Source organism: Lepidochelys kempii, chromosome 6 (genome assembly GCF_965140285.1).
Source record: "Lepidochelys kempii isolate rLepKem1 chromosome 6, rLepKem1.hap1, whole genome shotgun sequence".
NCBI classification, from domain to species: domain Eukaryota; kingdom Metazoa; phylum Chordata; order Testudines; family Cheloniidae; genus Lepidochelys; species Lepidochelys kempii.
In genome coordinates this window covers 71875335-71897789 of record NC_136385.1, presented here as the reverse complement: position 1 = coordinate 71897789, position 22455 = coordinate 71875335, and the positions used below count along the sequence as shown (strand labels likewise).

General features: G+C 44.8%; 1 protein-coding gene across 1 annotated transcript in view; it reads left to right on the top strand.

Moving 5' to 3' along the window:
• The first annotated feature begins 11663 nt into the window (after window positions 1-11663).
• The window catches only part of LOC140913868 (transmembrane protein 151B), a 35620-nt gene continuing 24828 nt past the window's right edge, over window positions 11664-22455 (top strand). Inside the window, exon 1 of the mRNA XM_073350679.1 lies at window positions 11664-11750. Coding sequence (XP_073206780.1) covers window positions 11664-11750 — 87 coding nt within the window. The remainder of the gene's footprint in view (window positions 11751-22455) is intronic.

Genomic DNA, 22455 nt, shown 5'->3' with positions numbered 1-22455 from the left:
GTGTCTTCATTGTCTCATCACCATTCCCATCACAATCCCAAAATAACTCCCAGTTAGGAAAGAGTTTTCCTCCAAATATCAGCCTACAGCTGACACTCCTGAGGGCTGACTCCCTTTCAAAAAGGAAGGTGTAGTCAAAGTGGATTTACTTCTCTTATACTGTACATCATAAGTCAAACACTTGATTTGGAGAGAACTGTAGGTGAAATTCTACATTTGTACAGATAGCAAACACATCCTCATCAATACACAGAATGACTAAAGGAAAAATCTGTGAACTGACAGTTGAGTCACTTTTTTTACTGGCAACACACCCCAAAATACCATAATGAAATAGATGCTTCTAAATTTCATCCTCTTCTGCACAGGAGGTTTTCCCTCATTGCTACTGCCGTTGGACCTGACTGCCAAAGTCTGAGTAATGTAACGGATGTATTTAAGTCTACTGTGGCAGATTTTAAAGAAATCCTGTCAAAGTGCCTAAGCCTGACATTTCACACAACTTAAAATAGTTTAATGCAGTGGGCTTGCTCCCTGTATCAAATTATTCTTGGGATCTCCTGAAGAACTTTTTATTTTGGAGGTACCCCAGGATTCTTCCCATTCTCCTTTTATTACTTTGTCTCCCACATCATAGCAATCCATTCTCCAGCTGATTAGGGTGATAGAGGTCTAAATGCTGCTCCCACCATAACCCATCATTGCTATTCAGAGTGTAAAACAGAGGGAGCGGCTTAAGAAGAGGTGAACACACACACATACAGTAAAATTGTATTGCCTTTGCAACACTCTTAGTGCAGAAAGCTCAGTAATGAATGTAGATCCCCTGTGTGACAGCTATATTGTATTGTGACTAGGATCAAGCCATCAGAAAGTATTTAATACTGTACAACTACACTAATGCTGTTAGATCTGGCAAGAGCCACTGACACTGCTGATCATGAAGGGCTGACTTAAGCGACCTCACAAAACTGACTGTGGAATCACACAAAATGGGCTTTGCTCAGTCATCTTTGAGAACTCAGAGGGTTGTGATGGGCAACTGTGTCTCCTCGTGTCTGCTCACCCATGTTGTCCCACAAGGCTCAAGCTGGTCTCCCCTCCTGTTTACATATATGTTAGTCCCCTTGGGGAAACCATGAGATGCTGTAGCCTCCTCCAGCAATACGCATGGTGATACGCATCTGTACTTCTTTTCTTCTTCATGTCAGCTGCACACAGTGCCATCACCCAGACCTCTAGGCCTAGAAGAGATAAGCAGTTGCATGAAAAAATAGCTGGCTAAAATGAAACCCAGGCAAGATGGAAGTGATGGTTGGAAGAGGGAGATTCCTTGAAATTGCCATTACCTTAAAGAGTGTCTACTCTCCTATCTGTTACACAGTCTTAGGATACTACTGTGTTCTTGGTTGCCTCTGGGATACCCAAACAGCAAGTGTAAATGCCCTTCTCCATCTTGCACTGGGTAGGAGGTGAAACCCTTTTTGGTAGATGCAAACCTAATCATGGTGATCTATATATTCATCACATCCAGACTGCACTATTGCCATGCACTATGCCTGGGGAGGAAAATGAAAGTCATAGGGAAGCTCCAGCTAGTCCAAAACACAGTAACTCATCTACCAGGCCACACAGGTTGATGGGAGCACATTTTTCCAGTGCTCTGCTTGCTACATTAGCCTCCTGTCCAATACCAGAGCCACTTCAAAGCTCAGTTCTTTATTTTCAAAGCCATCAGTGGGTTGGCGACGATTAGCTTAGTGACTCATCATGACAGCTGCATCCATCAGGAACTATGGAGCTGATAATGTCCAGAGGGAAACTCACAGGCACTGGGACCAGGTGTTCTTACCTACAGATGTACAATGCCCTTCCTCCAGAAATCAGATTGACACCAACTCTTGACACCTTCAGAGTGCAAGGTACGTCTCCTCCTTTTGCTATTAGCTTCACACAGCAATAACACTGGAGAATAGCTGATCAATGCTTCCCTCAAGTTAATCAGCAAAGATAACCCAGTACACAAACAAAATTAAAATTAGAAGGCTCTTTCCCCCATAGCAGTGTAACGAGAAGCAGCAGAGACCTTCTGACCACATGTTGCTCTCCATAATTCTGTTAAGAGACTTGATTGCTGTGTGTGTTAACGGTTAAATTAAGAGTACCTTTTAGTCTCATCTTATTACTAAGGAAGATTCTATTTTAAAACCAAAGTCTGTTTGGCAGTGGATACTCTGAGTGCTGGCATGTTGCCTTTGAGAGAAATAAAAGCAGCAGCAACTGCCCTGCTGTCTTCCCCCGGGGGGCCATCTTGGGAACACTCCAAGCTATCAGCTTGGCTACAGGATGGCATTGTCCAGATTGCTCTTTCTGGATCAGAAACCTTGGGCCCGGGTCACATCACTGGTGTAACTCTGCTGAGGTCTAAAGGTAGATTTGGCCTTTTGAGTTTAGTCTGGGATGATGTTTGGCCAAACAATACCTGGTATGAACCACAATCCCTCTCCAGGGATGCAAAACAGGATGAATATTCACCTTTAATTGGTGAAGTCCACTGTTTTTTAGTGTCTGGAGCCACTGGCAGTTTATCTATCCCTTTGGCTGCTCTTCTGGTGAGACTTTTGCCTCAGACTTTTTGACTGCTCTATTTGTTATTTAGTTGTGCTTTTGACTCTTCCCAGCTCCCTTGTCACAGTCCCTGAGTTAACTATACCTCTGACCCACACCCCCTCTTTGTCTCCATATGGGCCCCCAACTCTAGTCTCAGGCCTCCAGCCATCCCTTTTCTCAGGACAGAATCCCACAGTTCTCTCCCCACTAGACCAAGGCCTTACACTGCAGACTCCTGCAGTTCACTGTGATTGCCTCAGCAACTCTGATTGCAGTTGAGCACCTGCAGTCCTGTTTTCTCAGAGGCAATGACAAGGTTATCCAGTGACCAGCCAGCTTTCTGTTTATTCAGAACAAAACAATTTCAGCTAAAACACATCTTCAAAACAATAATCAGCTTATATGCATACCTAGCTTATCAGGTGGTCAGTCATCTTCCACATCGCATCCTGAAAGGTCCAAAATACTTCAGGTTCTTCTGCAGGCCCTGAGTCTGCTAGAGAATCTCATGCTTGCCAGCTTTTAGATGGAGTGAGAGCGACCCTCCCCTCAGGTCAGGGCTGTTTTTTATTCAGTTTCAAGTCTTTTGTCTGACAAGGCCTTTGAACAAGGTCAAATCAGTCTGTGTACAATTCCCCAAGAGAGTCAAAACTTTTTTTTTTAAAAAAAAAAAAGCTTATTACCTGCATTGTTTCAGTATGGGGAATTTGCATTAATTACCAGCCCCCCATTATCTTTCGTTCCAGCAAAAAACATTCTTTATCTTATCCATTTAGCCAGGAATACAATCAATAGCCAGCTCATAAAGATACATATAATATTTATACAATTAACACAACAGTCTTTGAATATTCCGTGATTCCATAGCATCATGTTTGTCACACTCCTATGTCCCTAAGTTTCAACTTGATTTCACTGCATGTGAGTCTAGTGCTCATGGAATGTGATGTGTTGGCATCTGTGGAGAACAAAGTCATCTTTGCAGAGAGCAGGTATCACATGGGCAGTGACTGTTTAAGATTCCTCATGCTGGCTCACCTATGCAACTCTATCCTGCCTGGAGCTGAGAGGATAGTTCACTTTCCATCTCTGTGTAGGTATGTTCTCCCTCCCCAGCCATGTGAGCAGCACACTTTGAAAGAGGGGAGAGGACCTATAGTCTGAAGGAATAGGAGCAGGGAGGGATTGGAAGCAGCAGGATTAGGAGTAGCCCTTCCCCTCTACTATGTGCCTCTGGAGATGACTCACAGCAGGGAGTATGTGAGGAGAGGCTGCTCTTAGTGAGAGCAGCGCAGAGCCAGTGTCAGAAGGGGCAATCAAGATTTCTGTGAGTGCAAGATGGAGGGAGCAAGAGAGGAAGAGGTCATGGCTGGTGGGGATCTTTTTAGCGATGTAGTGGGGGTGGGCATTCCAGAGAGAGCAAGAGAAGGGGAGGAAGGAAGTGGAAGAGTGTGGATGAGTTTTGGAAAGGATGGGCCAGAGGAGAGAAGATGAAGGAAGGACCAGAGTTGGAGTAGTTGTCACCAGAACCAAGGAAGAAGTGGCAGAAAAAAACAAGGTGAGAGAGAAATTTGTAGAGGTGGGAAGGGAGGCACAAGGATGGAAGGGAGAAAGGAGAAGGTAGAGTTGATATGAACCGCAAAGAGGGGAAGGTTGAAGAGGTGGGAGATGCAGTTGCCAGGAGATGAGAGAGGAGCATTCCATACCCCTCCAGAATGGACTGGGAAAATACAATTGTGTGCTTTAGTTCTACCTGGGCAGCCCCAGCGCAGCCACTCAGGGCCTCATGGGACCCACACAGAGAATATGTCCTGTCACACCTGCTATTAAATCCCAGGCCTCTCTACTGAGACTTCCAACAGGATTGATAAGGACACTTATCCACTGGAAACTGGACTGAGACTCTTCTCCCGCCCCTGGGCCAAGTGCATTTTACATAGTTCATTGAAAAGTCCTCATATGACAACAACCAACCCAATGATCATATTCCATTACCAATCCCTTCAACTATACAGCTCCTCAACATTCAGAATGGTTAATATTGGGGTCAGAAAATCCTCAGTAATGGATGCATCCTTTCACAGTGCCAGCCCATTAGAAAATAGGAAGTCCTTACAAACTAAGAGGGAATATTGCACTTGTCCTTTTTTGCTCCAAAGAGGCAAGAAAGTAAAAGCAATAGAGGATGCAATCCAAGTGCTGATAAATTATTGATACCCCCCTTCTGCTCTTTACTTACAAAAGGAATATCAAAGCTCATTTTGTAAATGGTCGAGACAGACTTTCTGTGAACATATCCACAATTTGATTAACAGAGATTGCATTAAGTTATGCAGGTGCCTAACTCACACTGATTTCAATAGGAGTCAGGTGCCAAAATGCCTTTGAGGGTTTGGGCATAAGTGTTAGCACTGTAGCAATTTTACAGTCTTTGCAAATAGTAAGACATGTTTTGGGTTATGCTCTGATAAAGAGACATAGGTTAAAGGCAGCTCCACTGTCATGCAAAGTAATTGCTTTAACGTGTAATTAAGACCAGGTCCTCATCCCTATACTAGGGCCCTGATCCAAAGCCTGCTGAAGTTAATGGAAAGACTCTCACTGACTTTAACAGGCTGCAGATCAGGCCCCACAGTTCCTATGACTGCTAATGCAACACTTGTAGGACAATGTGACGTAATCTACTTGTAATAATAGCACCTCTCATCCAGGATGATCCCAATATGCCTGTGTACATATGTCAAATTACAAACCACATATATAGGAATCACTCTGCCCCCTACTGAAATGCAGCTACCTCTGGGGCAGAATGTGGTAGCTGTTTAACAGTACACAAAAAGTTCTCACCAGTGTTCAGAGGAGGGAAAAAATTAAGAGTCATAATGTAATTACCCAAATTGGAACTGGATCAGGACAGAAGGTTTAACACCTCTCTTTTGATGAAGTTCTAGAGGATCTCTAATAATCATAAGTGCTCAGGACCTCTGTTTTCTGTGTCATCTGAAAGGCAGACAACAAACACCCATGCTCAAAGTGACTTAAGACAGTGATATAGCTCTGCAAATTTAGCCCCAATATTCACTCACTAAAATATAGAACAACATGCTGCCTGCTAAATTGTGAAATGGCCCCTGTGTAATCTTGGAGGAAGGGTCATCAAAACTTTAATTAACACGTGCTCTGTGTTCCCGCTCTGAGTGGTTGATTCTGACCTTACAGTAGCTACAGATATTGACTGCACCCACCTCTTATTGCTCTGCAGAATGGAGGTGTCACTGAGGATGCATTTTGTTTCTTGTTTTACTAGCCATATAAAGAGAAAGAGACTAGGCATCAAGCCCAGATAGAGGGGGCAAACGTTAGGGTAGGGCATGTGAGTTTTGTGTGTCTGCCTGTAAAGCGCTTATCATACTTTGGCACTATATACATAATTATGCATATTTAATGTGTGTTAGAATAGAGAGAAAGGCTTATAAAGGGAAAAAATATCCCCTTCAGGCAGATAGAGCAAGTGACACTGATCCGCTGATTTATGGAATTGCAGAATGAGCTTCTTTGCATGGATTTTGCTGTCCTCTCTAGAATTTAAGCTTTTGGGGTTTTTTTCTGTCCCTTCTGGTTGTGAAGACAACCTTCATAACAAGCGGATGCACTGAGTCTGCAGCTAGCGAGACTGAAGTGATAGCAAGTGAGATGTGACCACTTTCTGAAGCTTAATTATCAGGGACAGTAACAGCCATTCCTCCCCCCCCCAACCCCCCCACCCCACCGCGTTCTCAGTTCTCCTCATGTCTTTAGGCTTTTCCCATGCTTTGGTTCAACTGCAGCCAGAGCACTGACAGTACCTAGTGTACCAGGATGCCCACGTCTGTGCCTCAGACCAAGAACCCCAGCTGGGCTCAGGAGTAGAATCTCTACCTCTTCCGCACCTGATCCCTTCAGTTACCAGCCCTTGGGGTCAGCTGGCAGCAATAATCCTAGAAACCGCCAAGTTAATTTAAGCAAATCAAAGTTTATTCAACATACAAAACTATATGAAAGAATCTATGGAAATGAAAGCAAATCACTACATTTCATACCACTGTCCAAGGCTGCCCCAACCCTCATTGGGTAGGTTCTTGCTTAGTACAGGTGAATGAATATTCAATAAGTTGGGGGGAAATATATCTTACATTCAGAATTCAGCCAGGTCCTTGTTTTTCCTTCCAGTCTGACTCAGCTTTCAACTCAGAGGTAGCTCTCCCCTATGCCACTTGGCCCACCTGGGCTGATGCCTTTCAGTATGTCAGGGGTGTGTGCACTGCAGCTCTGATCCAAAGTCCATAGAACTCAAGAAAAGTCCTTCCCCTGACTTCCATGAGCTTTCATCAGACCTGAAACCAGGTGGACCTCCCCATCTTGGTGGGATAATACGCATGACTGGAATATTGGTATAGAAGGGTACAGCTTGCTCAGAAAGGACAGGCAAGGAAAAAAGGGAGGAGATGTTGCCTTATATATTAAAAATGTCTAGTTGGACTGGGCTGAGGTTGAGATGGAAATAGGAGACAGACTTGTTGCAAGGGTAAGGATAAAAGGGGTAAAAAACAAGGGTGATGTCATGGTAGGGGTCTACTACAGACCACCTAACCAGAAAGAAGAGGTGGATGAGGCTTTTTTTAAACAACTAACAAAATCATCCAAAGCACAGGACTTGGTGGTGATTGGAGACTTCAACTATCCAAACATCTGTTGGGAAAATAACTCAGCAGGGCACCGATTATCCAACAAGTTCTTGGAATGTATTGGAGACAATTTTTTATTTCAGAAGGTGGAGAAAGCTACTAGGGGGGAGGCTGTTCTAGATTTGATTTTGACAAATAGAGAGGAACTGGTTGAGAATTTGAAAGTGGAAGGCAACTTGGGTGAAAGTGATCATGAAATGGTAGAGTTCATAATTCTAGGGAATGGTAGGAGGGAAAACAGCACAATAAAGACAATGGTTTTCAAGAAGGCAGACTTTAGCAAACTCAGGGAGTTGGTAGGTAAAATCCCATGGGAAGCAAGTCTAAGGGGAAAAACAATTGAAGACAGTTGGCTGTTTTTCAAAGAGACATTATTAAGGGCACAAGAGCAAACTATCCCACTGCATAGAAAAGATAGGAAGTGTGGCAAGAGACCACCCTGGCTTAACCAGGAGATCTTCAATGATCTAAAACTCAAAAAAGAGTCCTACAAAAAGTGAAAACTTGGTCAAATTACAAAGGATGAATATAAACAAATAACACAAGTATATAGGGACAAAATTAGAAAGGCCAAGGCACAAAACGAGATCAAACTAGCTAGGGACATAAAGGGTAACAAGAAAACATTCTAAAATACATTAGAAGCAAGAGGAAGACCAAGGACAGAGTAGGCTGGTTACTCCATGATGGGGGAAAGACAATAACAGAAAATGTGGAAATAGCAGAGGTGCTTAATGACTTCTTTGTTTTGGTTTGCGTCAAGAAAGTTGGTGGCGATTGGATGTCCAACATAGTGAATGCCAGTGAAAATGAGGTAGGATCAGAGTCTAAAATATGGAAAGAACAAGTCAAAAATTACTTAGACAAATTAGATGTCTTCAGATCACCAGGGCCTGATGAAATGCATCCTAGAATACTCAAGGAGCTGACTGAGGAGATATCTGAGACATTAGAAATTATCTTTGAAAAGTCATGGAAGACATCCCAGAAGACTGGAAAAGGACAAATAAAGTGCCCATCTATAAAAAGGGAAATAAGGACATCCCGGGGAATTACAGACCAGTCAGCTTAACTTCTGTATCTGGAAAGATAATGGAGCAAATAATTAAGAAATCAATTTGCAAACATCTAGACGATAATGAGGTGATAAGTAACAGTCAGCATGGATTTGTCAAGAACAAATTGTGTCAAACCAACCTGATAGCTTTCTTTGATAGGGTAGCAAGCCTTGTGGATAGGGGAGAAGTGGTAGATGTGGTATATCTTGACTTTAGTAAGGCTTTTGATACTGTCTCACATGACCTTCTCATAAACAAACTAGGAAATTCAACTTATATGGAGCTACTATAAGGTGGGTGCATAACTGTTTGGAAAATCATTCCGAGAGTATTTATCAGTGGTTCACAGTCATGCTGGAAGGGCATAACGAGTGGGGTACCGCAGGAATCGGTTCTGGGTCTGGTTCTGTTCAATATCTTCATCAATGATTTAGATAATAGTATAGAGAGTACATTTATAAAGTTTGCGGATGATACCAAGCTGATACCAAGCTCAGAGGTTGCAAGTGCTTTGGAGGATAGGATTAAAATTCAAAATGATCTGGACGAACTGGAGAAATGGTCTGAAGTAAATGGGATGGACTTCAATAAGGACAAATGCAAAGTACTCCACTTTGGAAGGAACAATCAGTTGTACACATACAAAATGGGAAGTGACCGCCTAGGAAAGAGTACTGCAGAAAGGAATCTGGGGGTCATAGTGGATCAAAAGCTAAATATGAGACAACAGTGTAACGCTATTGCAAAAAAAGCAAACATCATTCTGGGATGTATTAGCAGGAGTATTGAAAGCAAGACTCGAGAAGTAATTCTTCCACTCTACTCCACGCTGATTAGGCCTCAGCTGGAGTATTGTGTCCAGTTCTGGGCACCACATTTCAGGAAAGATGTGGACAAATTGGAGAAAGTCCAGAGAAGAGCAGCAAAAATGATTAAAGGTCTAGAAAACATGACCTATGAGGGAAGATTGAAAAAAATTGGTTTGTTTAGTCTGGAGAAGAGAAAAGTGAGAGGGGACATAATAACACTTTTCAAGTACATAATAGGTTGTTACAAGGAGGGAGAAAAATTGTTGTTCTTAACCTCTGAGGATAGGACAAGAAGCAAGGACGGTTTAGGTTGGACATTAGGAAAAACTTCCTAACTGTCAGAGCGGTTAAGCACTGGAATAGATTGCCTAGGGAGGTTGTGGAATCTCCATCAGTGGGGATTTTTAGGAGCAGGTTGGACAAACACCTGTCAGGGATGGTCTAGATAATGCTTAGTCCTGCCTTGAGTGCAGGGGACTGGACTAGATGACCTCTCGAGGTCCCTTCCAGTTCTGTGATTCTATAATCTTGGAACAACCCTTCATAGCCAGGTCTCCAGAGTTAGCTGGAGCAGTTCTCTGCCTCACAGTTGCCCTTCTAGCAGCCTCATGTTAGATATGCAAGGAGTGTGCAGCTGGTACTTGACCCACATTGAAGGAACAAGTACCCTTAACCCACTTAGTTCATTCAGACCAACTCTTCTAGGAAATCCCAGCACTGCTCACTGCTTTTGATTGTGCAAGTGAACTCATGCACCAAGCATCCCTCTTTGCTCCAGAACCCTCCTGGCCCTGGACTACCACCCCATGGACCTGCCAGCTTCTTTAAACTGGGCTGGAGTTTATCAGAAAGGGGGCCAGCTTTAAAAAAGTAACATTATATGGCGGGACTGGGCGTGGCGGGAATACTAAAGCCAAAAGAGATGCTTTGTGTTTGCTCACTTGCCTGCTGGTGAGACTTTAAAAAGCATTTAAAAATATATATACACCTCCATGGCACAAAGGGAGAAAGGGATCCCAGGACAGGAGTCTCACAGGCGTGGAGCGTAATGAAACATGCAGCAAACATGGGGGATGCAGCATGACACCCCTGGTCAGATTGAGGGAAGTACGGAGTGAAGGCCCAGAGCCATGGACAGGGCAGCCTGTTTGCAGGAGGCTGCAGTTGTGTGGAGGGGGATAAGGGACCGGGGATCTGTTGGAAACGAATGCGAACAAAAGAGAGGCTAAGGAAGCAGTGAGGTGTGTGGTGGGGGAAGGGAGGAGGCAGAAGCGAGCCTAGGGGCCTCTCCTTGCAGACTCGCATGTCAGGTGACAGGAGGCATCGGTGATGGGCGCTGGAATAGGTGTGATGCAGCTGAATGAACGCGCTCGTGCCGCAGAACCATCAAGGCCACGGCAATGGGGAGAAGGCAGGGAGCAAACCCCGGGTTGGGCTGGTTTTTGCAGGGGGCGCAGGTTTGTGATCCCAGAGATATGCATGGGGATCGTTCAGTGGGGAGTGTTAATACCGCTTCAAACAGCAAATCCCTCGTGCACCGCCGCGAGCCCCGGGCCTCGGGGCAAGGAGGGAAGGACTGCCACAGACAGGCTGGAGCTGTGCTGTGCTCGGACCAAGGCGGCCCAGACGACTCTCTGGTCACTCGCGGCTGGCGGGCCCCGTGCACAGAAAGACGCTGGCAGGACCTGGGATTTCTGGGCGTGGGGAAGATCCCCGCGCCCTGGACTCCCGGCAAACGGGAGCTGGGGCTTGTTTACCCAGGTGGCGACACATGCAGAAGATTGTTTTTAAAACCCGGGGAGTCTGCCCAAGAGAGACACCCCGAGCCCGCCCGCTTGCCCGCCAGCGGCCCGAGGAGGAACGCGACGGGCCGGCTCAGGGAAGCCCAGGGTGGGCTTTGGAAAGGGCGCTCCGAAGTTGGCAGGGACTAGCGCCGCTGCAGACTCCGGGGCTGCCTGCACACGCTGAGGCGATGCACTGACAGGGAGCGCAGGCGGGGAGGCTGCACCCTCCGAAGGGAAAGGGGACCCCGGCTGCCTGCAAAGCAGCCTCCCCAGCTCCGAGAACGGCCTGTGTTGTCCTGGCTCAGGTGAACGATCCGCGGCTGCATTGGGTTGCCAGGCGGACGTCTCCCGCCGGTTGGTGGGAGAGGCACTTTCCCTAAATGCAGCTTCTGGCTTTGGCTGACAAAGTGACCATGCTTGCAACGCCACGGGACTGCGAGGGATTTACACTCCCTCCCTCCCCTCTTCATTCGGATTGTGGCGTGTGTGGGGAACGGCTCTGAATCGCGTAGATTCTGCAGGAGCAGGACCCTGCCTTGGCGATGGGGAGAAAGCTGCAGTCTCGGGGCTTTCTGACGGGTAAAGCCCGACTGTCCTGCTGGGAGGAGGCGCTTGGAAACCCTGCGGCCCCCGGGTTTATTTGAGGTGAGGGGGGCTGGGAGACAGGAATGGCAAAGAATGTCTTCGGAAACAGAACCAGCTGCTGAAACAACTTCGAGCAGCCCAGAGGGAAGAACAACGGCACCTGCAGATGTTCGAGAGGAGGTGAGCAACCCAGGGCGTATCTGTGCTGGGGGGGGGGGGTCACTGGTGTACCTGTGTGCAGTGTGTGGCTATATATGCGTGTGTCTGACAGCCCCAGCTGTGCGGAGGGAGACACACGCATGCATTGTCTACAAACCCAGGAGAAGAGTGATCGGTAATGGGTCTTGGTTCCTGAACTCGGCGGGAAAACCCGGACTGCGGGCAGGGCTCGATCACTTGCGGGGTTTGGTGTTTCTGCGTCCGAACTGGATTAAACAAATGAAACGGCGAGAGGAAATGGGGGGGGGGGATTTCAGTGCAAGAGAAACAGTCTCAGGGAGCGAATGTAAGGAGCTGTCGCTGCTGAAGTCTAGCCAGCTAGACGGGCGTTTGGGGACCTGTATGTGGTTTGTAATGCAAAGGAGAGAAAAAAATAAGTGATTGTAATGCAGCTGGGCTTCTTGCAACCTCTTTACTGAGGCAGTAACCAGTCAGCCGGTATCCATGATCCAGCCGGTGCAGGGCGATTTAATCCCACCCTACACAGTAGAGACTATCCCCCTCCATGCCCCTAGCAGGCTCCGGGAGCTCTCCACGGTGCTGGGGTTCTCCCCATGACAGCGTCGGATTTACCCTGCAGGGTGAGAGCTGAGTAAGGGGCTGTGCTTTCCCCACCACCCGCCCCAAAAGTCAAGGCAGAATCACCCAGTGCTCCTTTGCGGAGCCAAGCACCGGGTCCCAAGAAGGGATGGGAGTCTCGCCCCGCTTCTCCTGTAAGGGAGTCACAAGAAGGGCTCTGCGGCTGTCTGGCTATTACAGTTTCTTTCTTAACCATTGGCTGCTGCAGATTTATAGACTGTCCTGAACAAATCAGTGTTTCCAGACAGAATCATGGAACTGTCTCCAGACCTTTCAGTGCCTCTTGCTGTGATCTCTCTGAAACATGGATACCCCGCAGAACAAGCACTGGTTAACTTTAATGCCTGCTGACCCTAATCACGGACATTTGCATTTTTAATGGGCCTCTACACAATTACAATAAATGGCACCTTTAGGCAAGTACTAAAAATATGAGTGTGCTAAAAAATTCCTGAAGATCAAACAATATCAAAAGCCATACTCACACTACACTCTTACATGATTGTTGTTATAACATTACAGCGATGTAATATAATGTGCTGGGTATGTGGAATGCAAACCAGAAAGTTTCAAATGTAAACATTTAAGCCTTGTGTTTAAATATCTAACAATGTAGTACAGAACCAAATCCTGAAGTCCTTATTATGGCAAAACTAACTGAGTTCAATGGCAATTTTGCCTAAGTAAGGATTTCAGGATTTGGCCTCCAAAAACATACTCCCCCCCCCCACACACACACATTTTTCAACTTTCAAGCAAAAATCCAATTGGCTGAGGCCCTCAAGTGACTTAAAATAGCTTTGTACTATTGCCCTCCAAGACCATCACCTCTAATCAACTTGTGTTGTCTATTTGAAGGTTGACATAAAACATATTGACCCATAACCCTTTGGCTGAGACAGAATCACATGACTCAATGATTGTAAATATAAGCACCAGAGCATCATCCTATGTTAGAATACATTTAGAGCAAAGAGATATTTAAGCTTTTTGTCACACTTAGTGCAGGATTTGGTGTTCACTTTTCTGCTCTTTTGCAGTTTCATAGGCTTGTTATCCCCATTATGAGACATAAATCATTGGACAGAGAGGAAGTTTTAAAGTAGTATGAAGTTATCAACAAATTTAAATACTATCCCCTCCCCAAAGGAAATGAATACAAGAGGCATAAACTATCAACCAAGGAACATTTCCACTTTTATTCAGGATAGCTCCTGCTATTACTGCTGGGGCTCTGTCACTGATTCAGAGTGCCAAATGATCTTGTAAGTTTAAATAGGGCAGCCTCAGCAAACCCTATATTAAGTTCAAGTATATTTAGAGTAAACCACCTACAACAAAAAAAAAACATTTTTTAAAGACTATAAAACTGACTTTTCAGCTTAGGTTGAAAAAGTTACTACAGAAGAACAATAATGTCCTCAGTCAGTGACTTAAAGTATTTTACCCCAAAGTCAGTCACTTTTCAACTTGTGAGGCATAGTTCACAACTGTAAACTTCAACTAGTATCATTCTACAATTGCTGATATCACTGGAACTCTCCAATGTAATTACAGCCTAATAGGAGATCAATAATTGGGTAGAGCTGGGAAGGAATTCTTGATTTAGCCAGTCTGTGCTCCTGAACCACAGAGGGTTTTCACTGTATTAATCCCATCACAAAAATGTCTAGACTCTTACTGGACATTTCTGAAGATGAGAGTACTTGATCTCCACACTTATATCATGCTTAAATGATCCCCACTCTTAAATTTTTCCTCTGGTCCAATACAAACATTTCCATGCTTCATTTTACACTAACTCCTTGTCTCATTATTTTAGCCTTATGTAATGAGTCCTTTCCTCCCCATCTGCCTGCACACACAGTTTCTGTGTAATGTTCTTAGGTCCCTCACAGCCCCTTAAGTGTCTGGTATAACATGGGTGCTTATCTATTATTCACACAATTTGTGTGTTCCGGTTTCTTTATAAATCATGGAAGAAAATCTTAACAGTGACTAGAAAAGCTTTTAATTGAAAAGAGAAAACAAAACTGGTAAGTTCCCAAGCCAGTAATAGATGTTTGAAACAGCTGAGTCTAAACAAATACAATTTAAAACAGACCTTTTGAAGACCAATTTGTTTTCAGTTACCTACTATGACCCTAATCCTGCATTATTTAAGTCAGTGGATCTTCACCATTGACTTCAATGAGTGTAGAAACAAGCCCTTGGACTTAAGACCAATGTTCTATGATTTGCCCGCCCACTTCCTGGATCCCATTACGACTGACAATTAAAGCAAGACCTAGAGCTGGTGCTCTGCATTGTTTAGTAACGCCACCAGCTGTTGCACAAGAAACACAGACGCATTAACAAAGCTTTTGGTAGGGAAGGGAAGGAGAAATGATTTTCCAGGTATTTCAGAAGGTGTTTCCATATCTACATGGATTCTCCAGAAATATTTTCCCTCTTGTTTACCTTTTTTCTTGACTTCCTTTCCTGCTCTAACCCACCCTCCTCCATTGTTATGCTTTAACTGCTGGCTGGCCAAGTTTCCCAGACTGGAAATTACTGTGAGATCCAGACCCATACCCGGTGCAAATCAATGTATTTCCATTGATTTCAATGGGGTAATGCCAATTTACACCAGCTCAGGATTTGGCCTTAAATATCTTAATTTTAAAACCTTAATTGGAAGTTTTATTTTAGCCAATTAAACTTCATGAATAAAAAGTCATTTATAACCTTCCATAGCTAAATAATTGCCAAGGAATCAGCAACCAGGATACCAGCAGGTTACTGTCATTTTGAAATATTTCTCTCATCCATTCCTGTAGATTTAAATAGTGCTTATCCTTTGCTGCTTTTAACTTGTCCTTTGTATTAAAAAACTTTAATTGAGTGTGATACAATGTAATCAGTTAAGCTCTCCAGATGAAAGAGAAAACTACAAGAAGCCATGGGCAGACGTTACTGAAATCCGCAGACTCGAGGCTGTGTGACATGATCATAACATTACAGATAACAGACCTCTTAAGTCATCTCATCCATCTCCTGTTGCAAATGCAGGCACATGGAGAGCTTATTTCTTATAGCATCAAAGAGTGCAAATTATGGTCATGATGACACCATTTAGTATTGCAACTTTAAAAAATATTGCTTATTTGTGAGCTTCTGGCTCTCTCTAGAGCAGCCAGCATGTTGTGTGACTCTTTTCTCTCACACACACAAAAGGCCATACAATACAATGCATTTTCCATTTTGGGGTTTATTTTAATCACAGCTTCATGATTTTTCACCAGACCCCTCTCTCTGACATAAGTCTAGGCATCTCAAATGCACTTGTATTATTCATTTGCTCATTCTCTACCTGTCATATCATAGTCCCTTGTGTATCACTGTTTGCATGAAGTTCTGAATTCCTAATTAATGCCGTTCACTAAATTTTAGGTTGAATGCCCTAAATTTTCAGGCATGTTTAATGTTAATGTTAACAATCCCATTTCACAGCCTTGGAAATGCTAAGAACTGGATCAACTACCCTTGCCTTTCTTCATGACTTAGATTTAGGCCTAACATTCTCATGTTCTAAATTTTACCCTGTTCATGGACTGAATCATAATCAATGGAAGGTGACAAGAGGCCCAGGTAATTCATGGCATTTTCATCAAATCTTCATCTTCATCTGAGAAAGGTTTATGAGCCCTGTAAACAGGGAGTGCAGCCTCCCAACACTGTAGATCTCCAGAATATGCAGGGATGGGAACCCCCTTAGTCCCATAGAGGGACATTTCCTCCATGCTCCCCTCTTGTCCTCCTCCTTCTGAAGGAAGGAGCTGTGCTACATTCTCTTCTTTCTCTGCTCAATAGAAACAACGCTGAGGGAGGGGGGAAGACTCATGCTGCTCCCAGTCAGGTATCATGAGAGTCAGTCGGTGACAATCTTGCAGAGAGCAGTTGGTGTCTTTCTCATCCTTGCCCTCTCCAAAATTCCATGAAGCACCATCCCCACAGAGTTCTGGCAGAGGAGCTTTTGGGGACTCCCAGATCAAGAGCCGGGGGTGATGAAGCCAGAGAAGCACCATTTCCTCCTTGGCCCCTTCTGAATCCCATTGGCAAGAAGTACCAAAGCAACATCCAAGATACCAGCAGGGGCCTCACCAGAGCATGATACAGCAACAGCATCACCCTTTGTTTCATATTCTATCCCTTTGCTAATGTGTTCTAGTAACTGGTTCATTTTTTTTTATTCATATAAATACAGCTGCTATGTACTAGGCTGATGTTTCCACCTCTCCAATTCCCTTACCTGATTGCTTTGCCAGAAGACTGTCCCATTTTAGCACATAATCCTTAGACTGCTGCTTTGATCATATACTAATTCTACATTTTCTGACACTGAAGTGTATTTGCCTCCTGCTGGCCCAATCGCCTCATTCATCCAAATGCTTTTGAATCAGGACGGAAGAGGAAAGATCCCTTCCCCTCCCCACCTCTTCCCCAACAAACATAATGCAAGGAATAAACTTGCTTTATTGATATGGATAACTTCACTGTAAATGCAGTTCAAAGTGCCAACCATAGCAGCAATGCAGGAAAATGGAATACCCTTCTTTACAGTTATTGTAGTTCCAGGGAATAGTTGCACTGCATATCCTGTCAACGGCTAGTCCTAGCTTGCCATTGAGTCTTTTCACATCCTCACTCAGAGTTTCTGTTCTCTTCTTATGTCCTGTATTTTTATCCTGCTTTGTTTTCTAATCATGTGTCTATGGTCTGTGTTCTGGGGTTGGCTCTGTACTCTGTCTTCCGCACCAAAAACTTATGATAGTGAAAAAAATAACCAAGAAACTGCACTTTCCTGTGTTTGAGCTTCAAATGGCAGCTATAACTCCAGCAGCACATGCATTTTAACAGTAGTGTCCTTCCATAGGACTCTAACAGTGTGTGCTTCCTCCTAGCAGTGGGTTTTTAGTACCTATGAAATTCCATCAGTTTGGATTTCCTTTCAATAATGCTCTGCTATGGATATCACTGAGAAGAAAAAAACATGGGAAACCACCTGATGGAACTACATGATCAAAATTGCACTAGCCCCTGAAAACCTCATTAATGTAATAAACAATATTCATTACTTCATCCGTCTGGTTTATTTAGGACTACAGTTCTTTGAATTGACTCTCAACATTCTTCCAAGCATTAAAATATAAATAAGTACAAAATAAGGGCTGGTCTACGCTGAAAAGTTACATCGGCATAGCAACATCTCTCAGGAGTGTGAAAAATCCACACCCCAGAGTGGTATAGTGTAGCCAACCTAATCCCTGGTATAGACAGCACTAGGTTGATGGAAGAATTAGGTACCACACATCAGGAAGATGAATTACCTACAGTGATGGAGAACCCCTCCTGTCACTGTAGTAATTGTCTACACTGAGCATTACAGTGCTGCAGCTGTATAGCTGTTGCATTTTAATTGTAGACATAGCCTAAGACTCAAAGAAATATTTAAGGTAGGTCCTTAAATACATTTGGTCAAATCTTCAGCTGGGGTAAATGGAGTACCTACATTGACTTCAATGGAACTAGGCCAGTTTAAACCAGCTGCAGATCAGGCTCATGAATTTAAATGGAATAGGACTGAATCAAATTGATTGTAACCACTGTGTGACAATGAATAGGAATAACTGTTACTTACTGGATACTCAGAGGAGCAGTAAATTCTCTTACTGGGCCATATCCAACAATGCAGCATAATAGAATCATAGAATATCAGGGTTGGAAGGGACCTCAGGAGGTCATCTAGTCCAACCCCCTGCTCAAAGCAGAACCAATCCCCAATTAAATCATCCCAGCCAGGGCTTTGTCAAGCCTGACCTTAAAAACTTCTAAGGAAGGAGATTCTACCACCTCCCTAGGTAACGTATTCCAGTGTTTCACCACCCTCCTAGTGAAAAAGTTTTTCCTAGTATCCAACCTAAACCTCCCCCACTGCAACTTGAGATGATTACTTCTTGTCCTGTCCTCTTCTACCACTGAGAATAGTCTAGAACCATCCTCTCTGGAACCACCTCTCAGGTAGTTGAAAGCAGCTATCAAATCCCCCCTCATTCTTCTCTTCTGCAGACTAAACAATCCCAGTTCCCGCAGCCTCTCCTCATAAGTCATGTGTTCCAGACCCCTCATCATTTTTGTTGCCCTTCGCTGGACTCTCTCCAATTTATCCACATCCTTCTTGTAGTGTGGGGCCCAAAACTGGACACAGTACTCCAGATGAGGCCTCACCAATGTCGAATAGAGGGGGACGATCACGTCCCTCGATCTGCTCGCTATGCCCCTACTTATACATCTCAAAATGCCATTGGCCTTCTTGGCAACAAGGGCACACTGTTGACTCATATCCAGCTTCTCGTCCACTGTCACCCCTAGGTCCTTTTCCGCAGAACTGCTGCCTAGCCATTCGGTCCCTAGTCTGTAGCTGTGCATTGGGTTCTTCCGTCCTAAGTGCAGGACCCTGCACTTATCCTTATTGAACCTCATCAGATTTCTTTTGGCCCAATCCTCCAATTTGTCTAGGTCCCTCTGTATCCTATCCCTGCCCTCCAGCGTATCTACCACTCCTCCCAGTTTAGTATCATCCACAAATTTGCTGAGAGTGCAATCCACACCATCCTCCAGATCATCTATGAAGATATTGAACAAAACCGGCCCCAGGACTGATCCTTGGGGCGCTCCACTTGACACCGGCTGCCAACTAGACATGGATCACTACCCGTTGAGCCCGACAATCTAGCCAACTTTCTACCCACCTTATAGTGCATTCATCCAGCCCATACTTCTTTAACTTGCTGACAAGAATACTGTGGGAGACCGTGTCAAAAGCTTTGCTAAAGTCAAGAAACAATACATCCACTGCTTTCCCTTCATCCACAGAACCAGTAATCTCATCATAGAAGGCGATTAGATTTGTCAGGCATGACCTTCCCTTGGTGAATCCATGCTTACTGTTCCTGATCACTTTCCTCTCATGTAAGTGCTTCAGGATTGATTCTTTGAGGACCTGCTCCATGATTTTTCCGGGGACTGAGGTGAGGCTCTCTGGCCTGTAGTTCCCAGGATCCTCCTTCTTCCCTTTTTTAAAGATTGGCACTACATTAGCCTTTTTCCAGTCATCCGGGACTTCCCCCGTTCGCCATGAGTTTTCAAAGATAATGGCCAATGGCTCTGCAATCACAGCCGCCAATTCCTTTAGCACTCTCGGATGCAAATCGTCCGGCCCCATGGACTTGTGCACGTCCAGCATGCCCTGCTAACCTCTCTTCTCCCACCACTTCAGATGGAGAAAACTCTCCATGCCTGGAACCCCAAGAATGTTCCTTGTTTTTCTCTTTACTTTCCCCTGCTTCATCAGGGGCCTCATGCTATGGCTAACCTCTCTCTGGCAGAGAACAGTTGGACCAGTCTCCCTCTGATGCTCACAAAGGCTATTTCTCTAGCCAGTCGAAGCTTTTGCTAGAAAGTGGTGTAAAGTACATCTTTTTCCTGGGAGCAGAGTATGCTGCCTCTGCTGGGATCCCAGCCTTTGCTTACCTCAGTGCAAGGGACCCACGTTGGGTCCCCTGAATAAGAGTGTATCGATCATTTATTTATTTTAATCCTTCCAGCCTGTACAATTTGAGAATCGGTATCTGTGCCTGATATTGCTTTTCTTGCCATCTCCTTCTGCCTCTTTGCAAAAGATGGTAGCTAAGTTTTTTCATCTCATCAAGAGATGTTGCAAAAAATGGAGGCAAAAAGACTGAGAAGCTCTGAAGTAGCACCCAGTGAGTAGCACGAGTCTTTAGGTGAGTTTGTAGTACATTGTAGCACATTAACACTGACAAATGTTAGATGACAAACAGTAACCATTGAAAGGTTTGTTGAGTCATTATCACAACATGGTTGCAACGTCATAGCTAAGATTGTATTCATTTAAATAAGGAATTCAAGCACTTTGCTTTTGATGAACAAGCAAGTGCATCTGCCCCAAATTTTATGAACATAACCTCTGAGGAAAACTTGAAGTTTCTGAGGAGTTTCAAGAAAATCAGTTAATTAGTTTTCAAGTTGTAATAAATGAAAAATTGGTCCACAAAAGAGTATGCTGAGTCTTGTGGTCTTTTAGGCCCTTCTAGCTTAAAAATTACAACCTGTAGAAAGTAAATTTAAAAAATGTACATAGAGTTCAGTGAGGTCTCTGGGTTATGTAATTATTTTATTAATTTAAAAAGAAAAATGGGGATTTATATAAAAACTGTTGGTTTACATGGCCATGAGCTGAGTGAGCCCATAGTTTATGATGACCAGGACCTTCTATCAAGCACTAGCTGTTGGTTCATCTTGGACCAGGAGCTCTGTCACAGTGGTCATCCAATTCTGGAGTGGCACCACCAAGTTGTCTGGGCACTATGTAATTGAGCTACTTTCAATCTGAATATCCCTGGGAAATTAATACACACTGTTGTGCATCAGTCAAGGTTGTTCTGTACATAACATACCTAACATAAAACCACATAAGCATGGAAAAGAAAAGTGAAGGTACCTAATAGTAAACACCTTTTACTCCTCCTCCTCAACCCAGAGACACAACACCCCACCATTGGAACAATCACCATACACCACGGACAACACACATCACAACCTTCACTCCACCCCAGTAGGGATCCCAGCCCTCCATTCCCCAAACATGAGAGAGTGTGATGTTCCAGAAACGTGCAGAACGTAGTAAGGGGTGAGGGCTGGGAGAAGGCTGGTGATGAGTTTGGGGAAGGGAGTGCTGGAAGGCTGGCATCCCTGCCAGCAGAGTTAGGGTTGTGATGTGTTGTCTGTGGTATATGGTGGTGGTTCTGGTGGTGGATGGGTGTCTGGGAGAAGGAGTAGAGTGGATGTACTATTAGGCTCCTTAACTTTTTATTTCTTTGCTTTTGTGATTTTTGGATTAGGTATGTTATGTACAGAGTAACCTAACTCACACACAATGTTGTGGTTCTGGGTACTAATATAATACCTGCTGGCTCATTACAGGGCACTGTGTTAATTCCCAGTTCAACACCCAGCCCTCTGAGGGCTCCATAATCTCCAAAACACAGGAAAGGGAAGCGACATCTTTGTTCAGAGATGAGGGAGCAGAGGCTGCATGGGAGCTAGAGCAGTGGGCTGGAAGCAGAACATGGGAACTGGGACTGAAGAGCTGAGAACCAAGCTGGGAAGCAACCAGTTGTGGGCAAAGGGACTAGTGGTATCTACAGCTGGTGGCCAGCCAGGAGGAGCCTGCAGACTGGGGCAGCTATGTGGAGTGGCCTGAATGAAACCATAGGTGCTGAACAAGGGAACTGGACTCTGGCTGGAGGATGTGCAGGCCAGTGTGTGCTTGTCTCCAGGAAAGGGGAGGGCTGGAGTGATTATTCCTGGCATGAGAAGCCCCACTTTGACACGACTCGACTGCACCTAGGGGCTGCATTAGGACCTGTGGAGTACCATCTCTTTTGTGCTGTAACTTAAAGCAATGGTGCCTAGGTAATCTGCATCCTATTTCCAGCAGCTCTAGTAAAGAAATCCTCTGTTACCAAAGACATCAGTGTTTTCAGGGGTTAGAGCTGGAAAAGCCTAAGGCTTGGAGCACCTTCAGCACTTGCACTGACCATGTGGAACCTGCCACCAGCCACCTAGGAGCTGGTATACCCCCAACAAACTGGTGGAAGCAGTGGGATCCCACCAATAGCCCAAAATAGAGAAGAAACCCTTCCAATTGACAAGAGGTTGAATGGCTGGCTGTCACGGAGTCACCGGGCGATGCTTTGGAATTACTCCATACGAAGCCAGTCAGGACTCTGGGGGAGCTTCCTCTCTCTGAGCAGACTGTCTCCAGGGCAAGAAGCTTACACAGCTTCGACCTTCCTGGGTCTGACCTCGGAGCATTCAGCATCCTCTTCTCACACCGTGCACTTCCCACAGCGAGTCCTCACAGGCGGGGCTCCTGGGGAAGCCAGAGGGCCCTGCACCCCAGTTCCACAGTCAGACGTGGCTCTCAGCCAGCCAGTAAAACACAAGGTTTATTAGACGACAG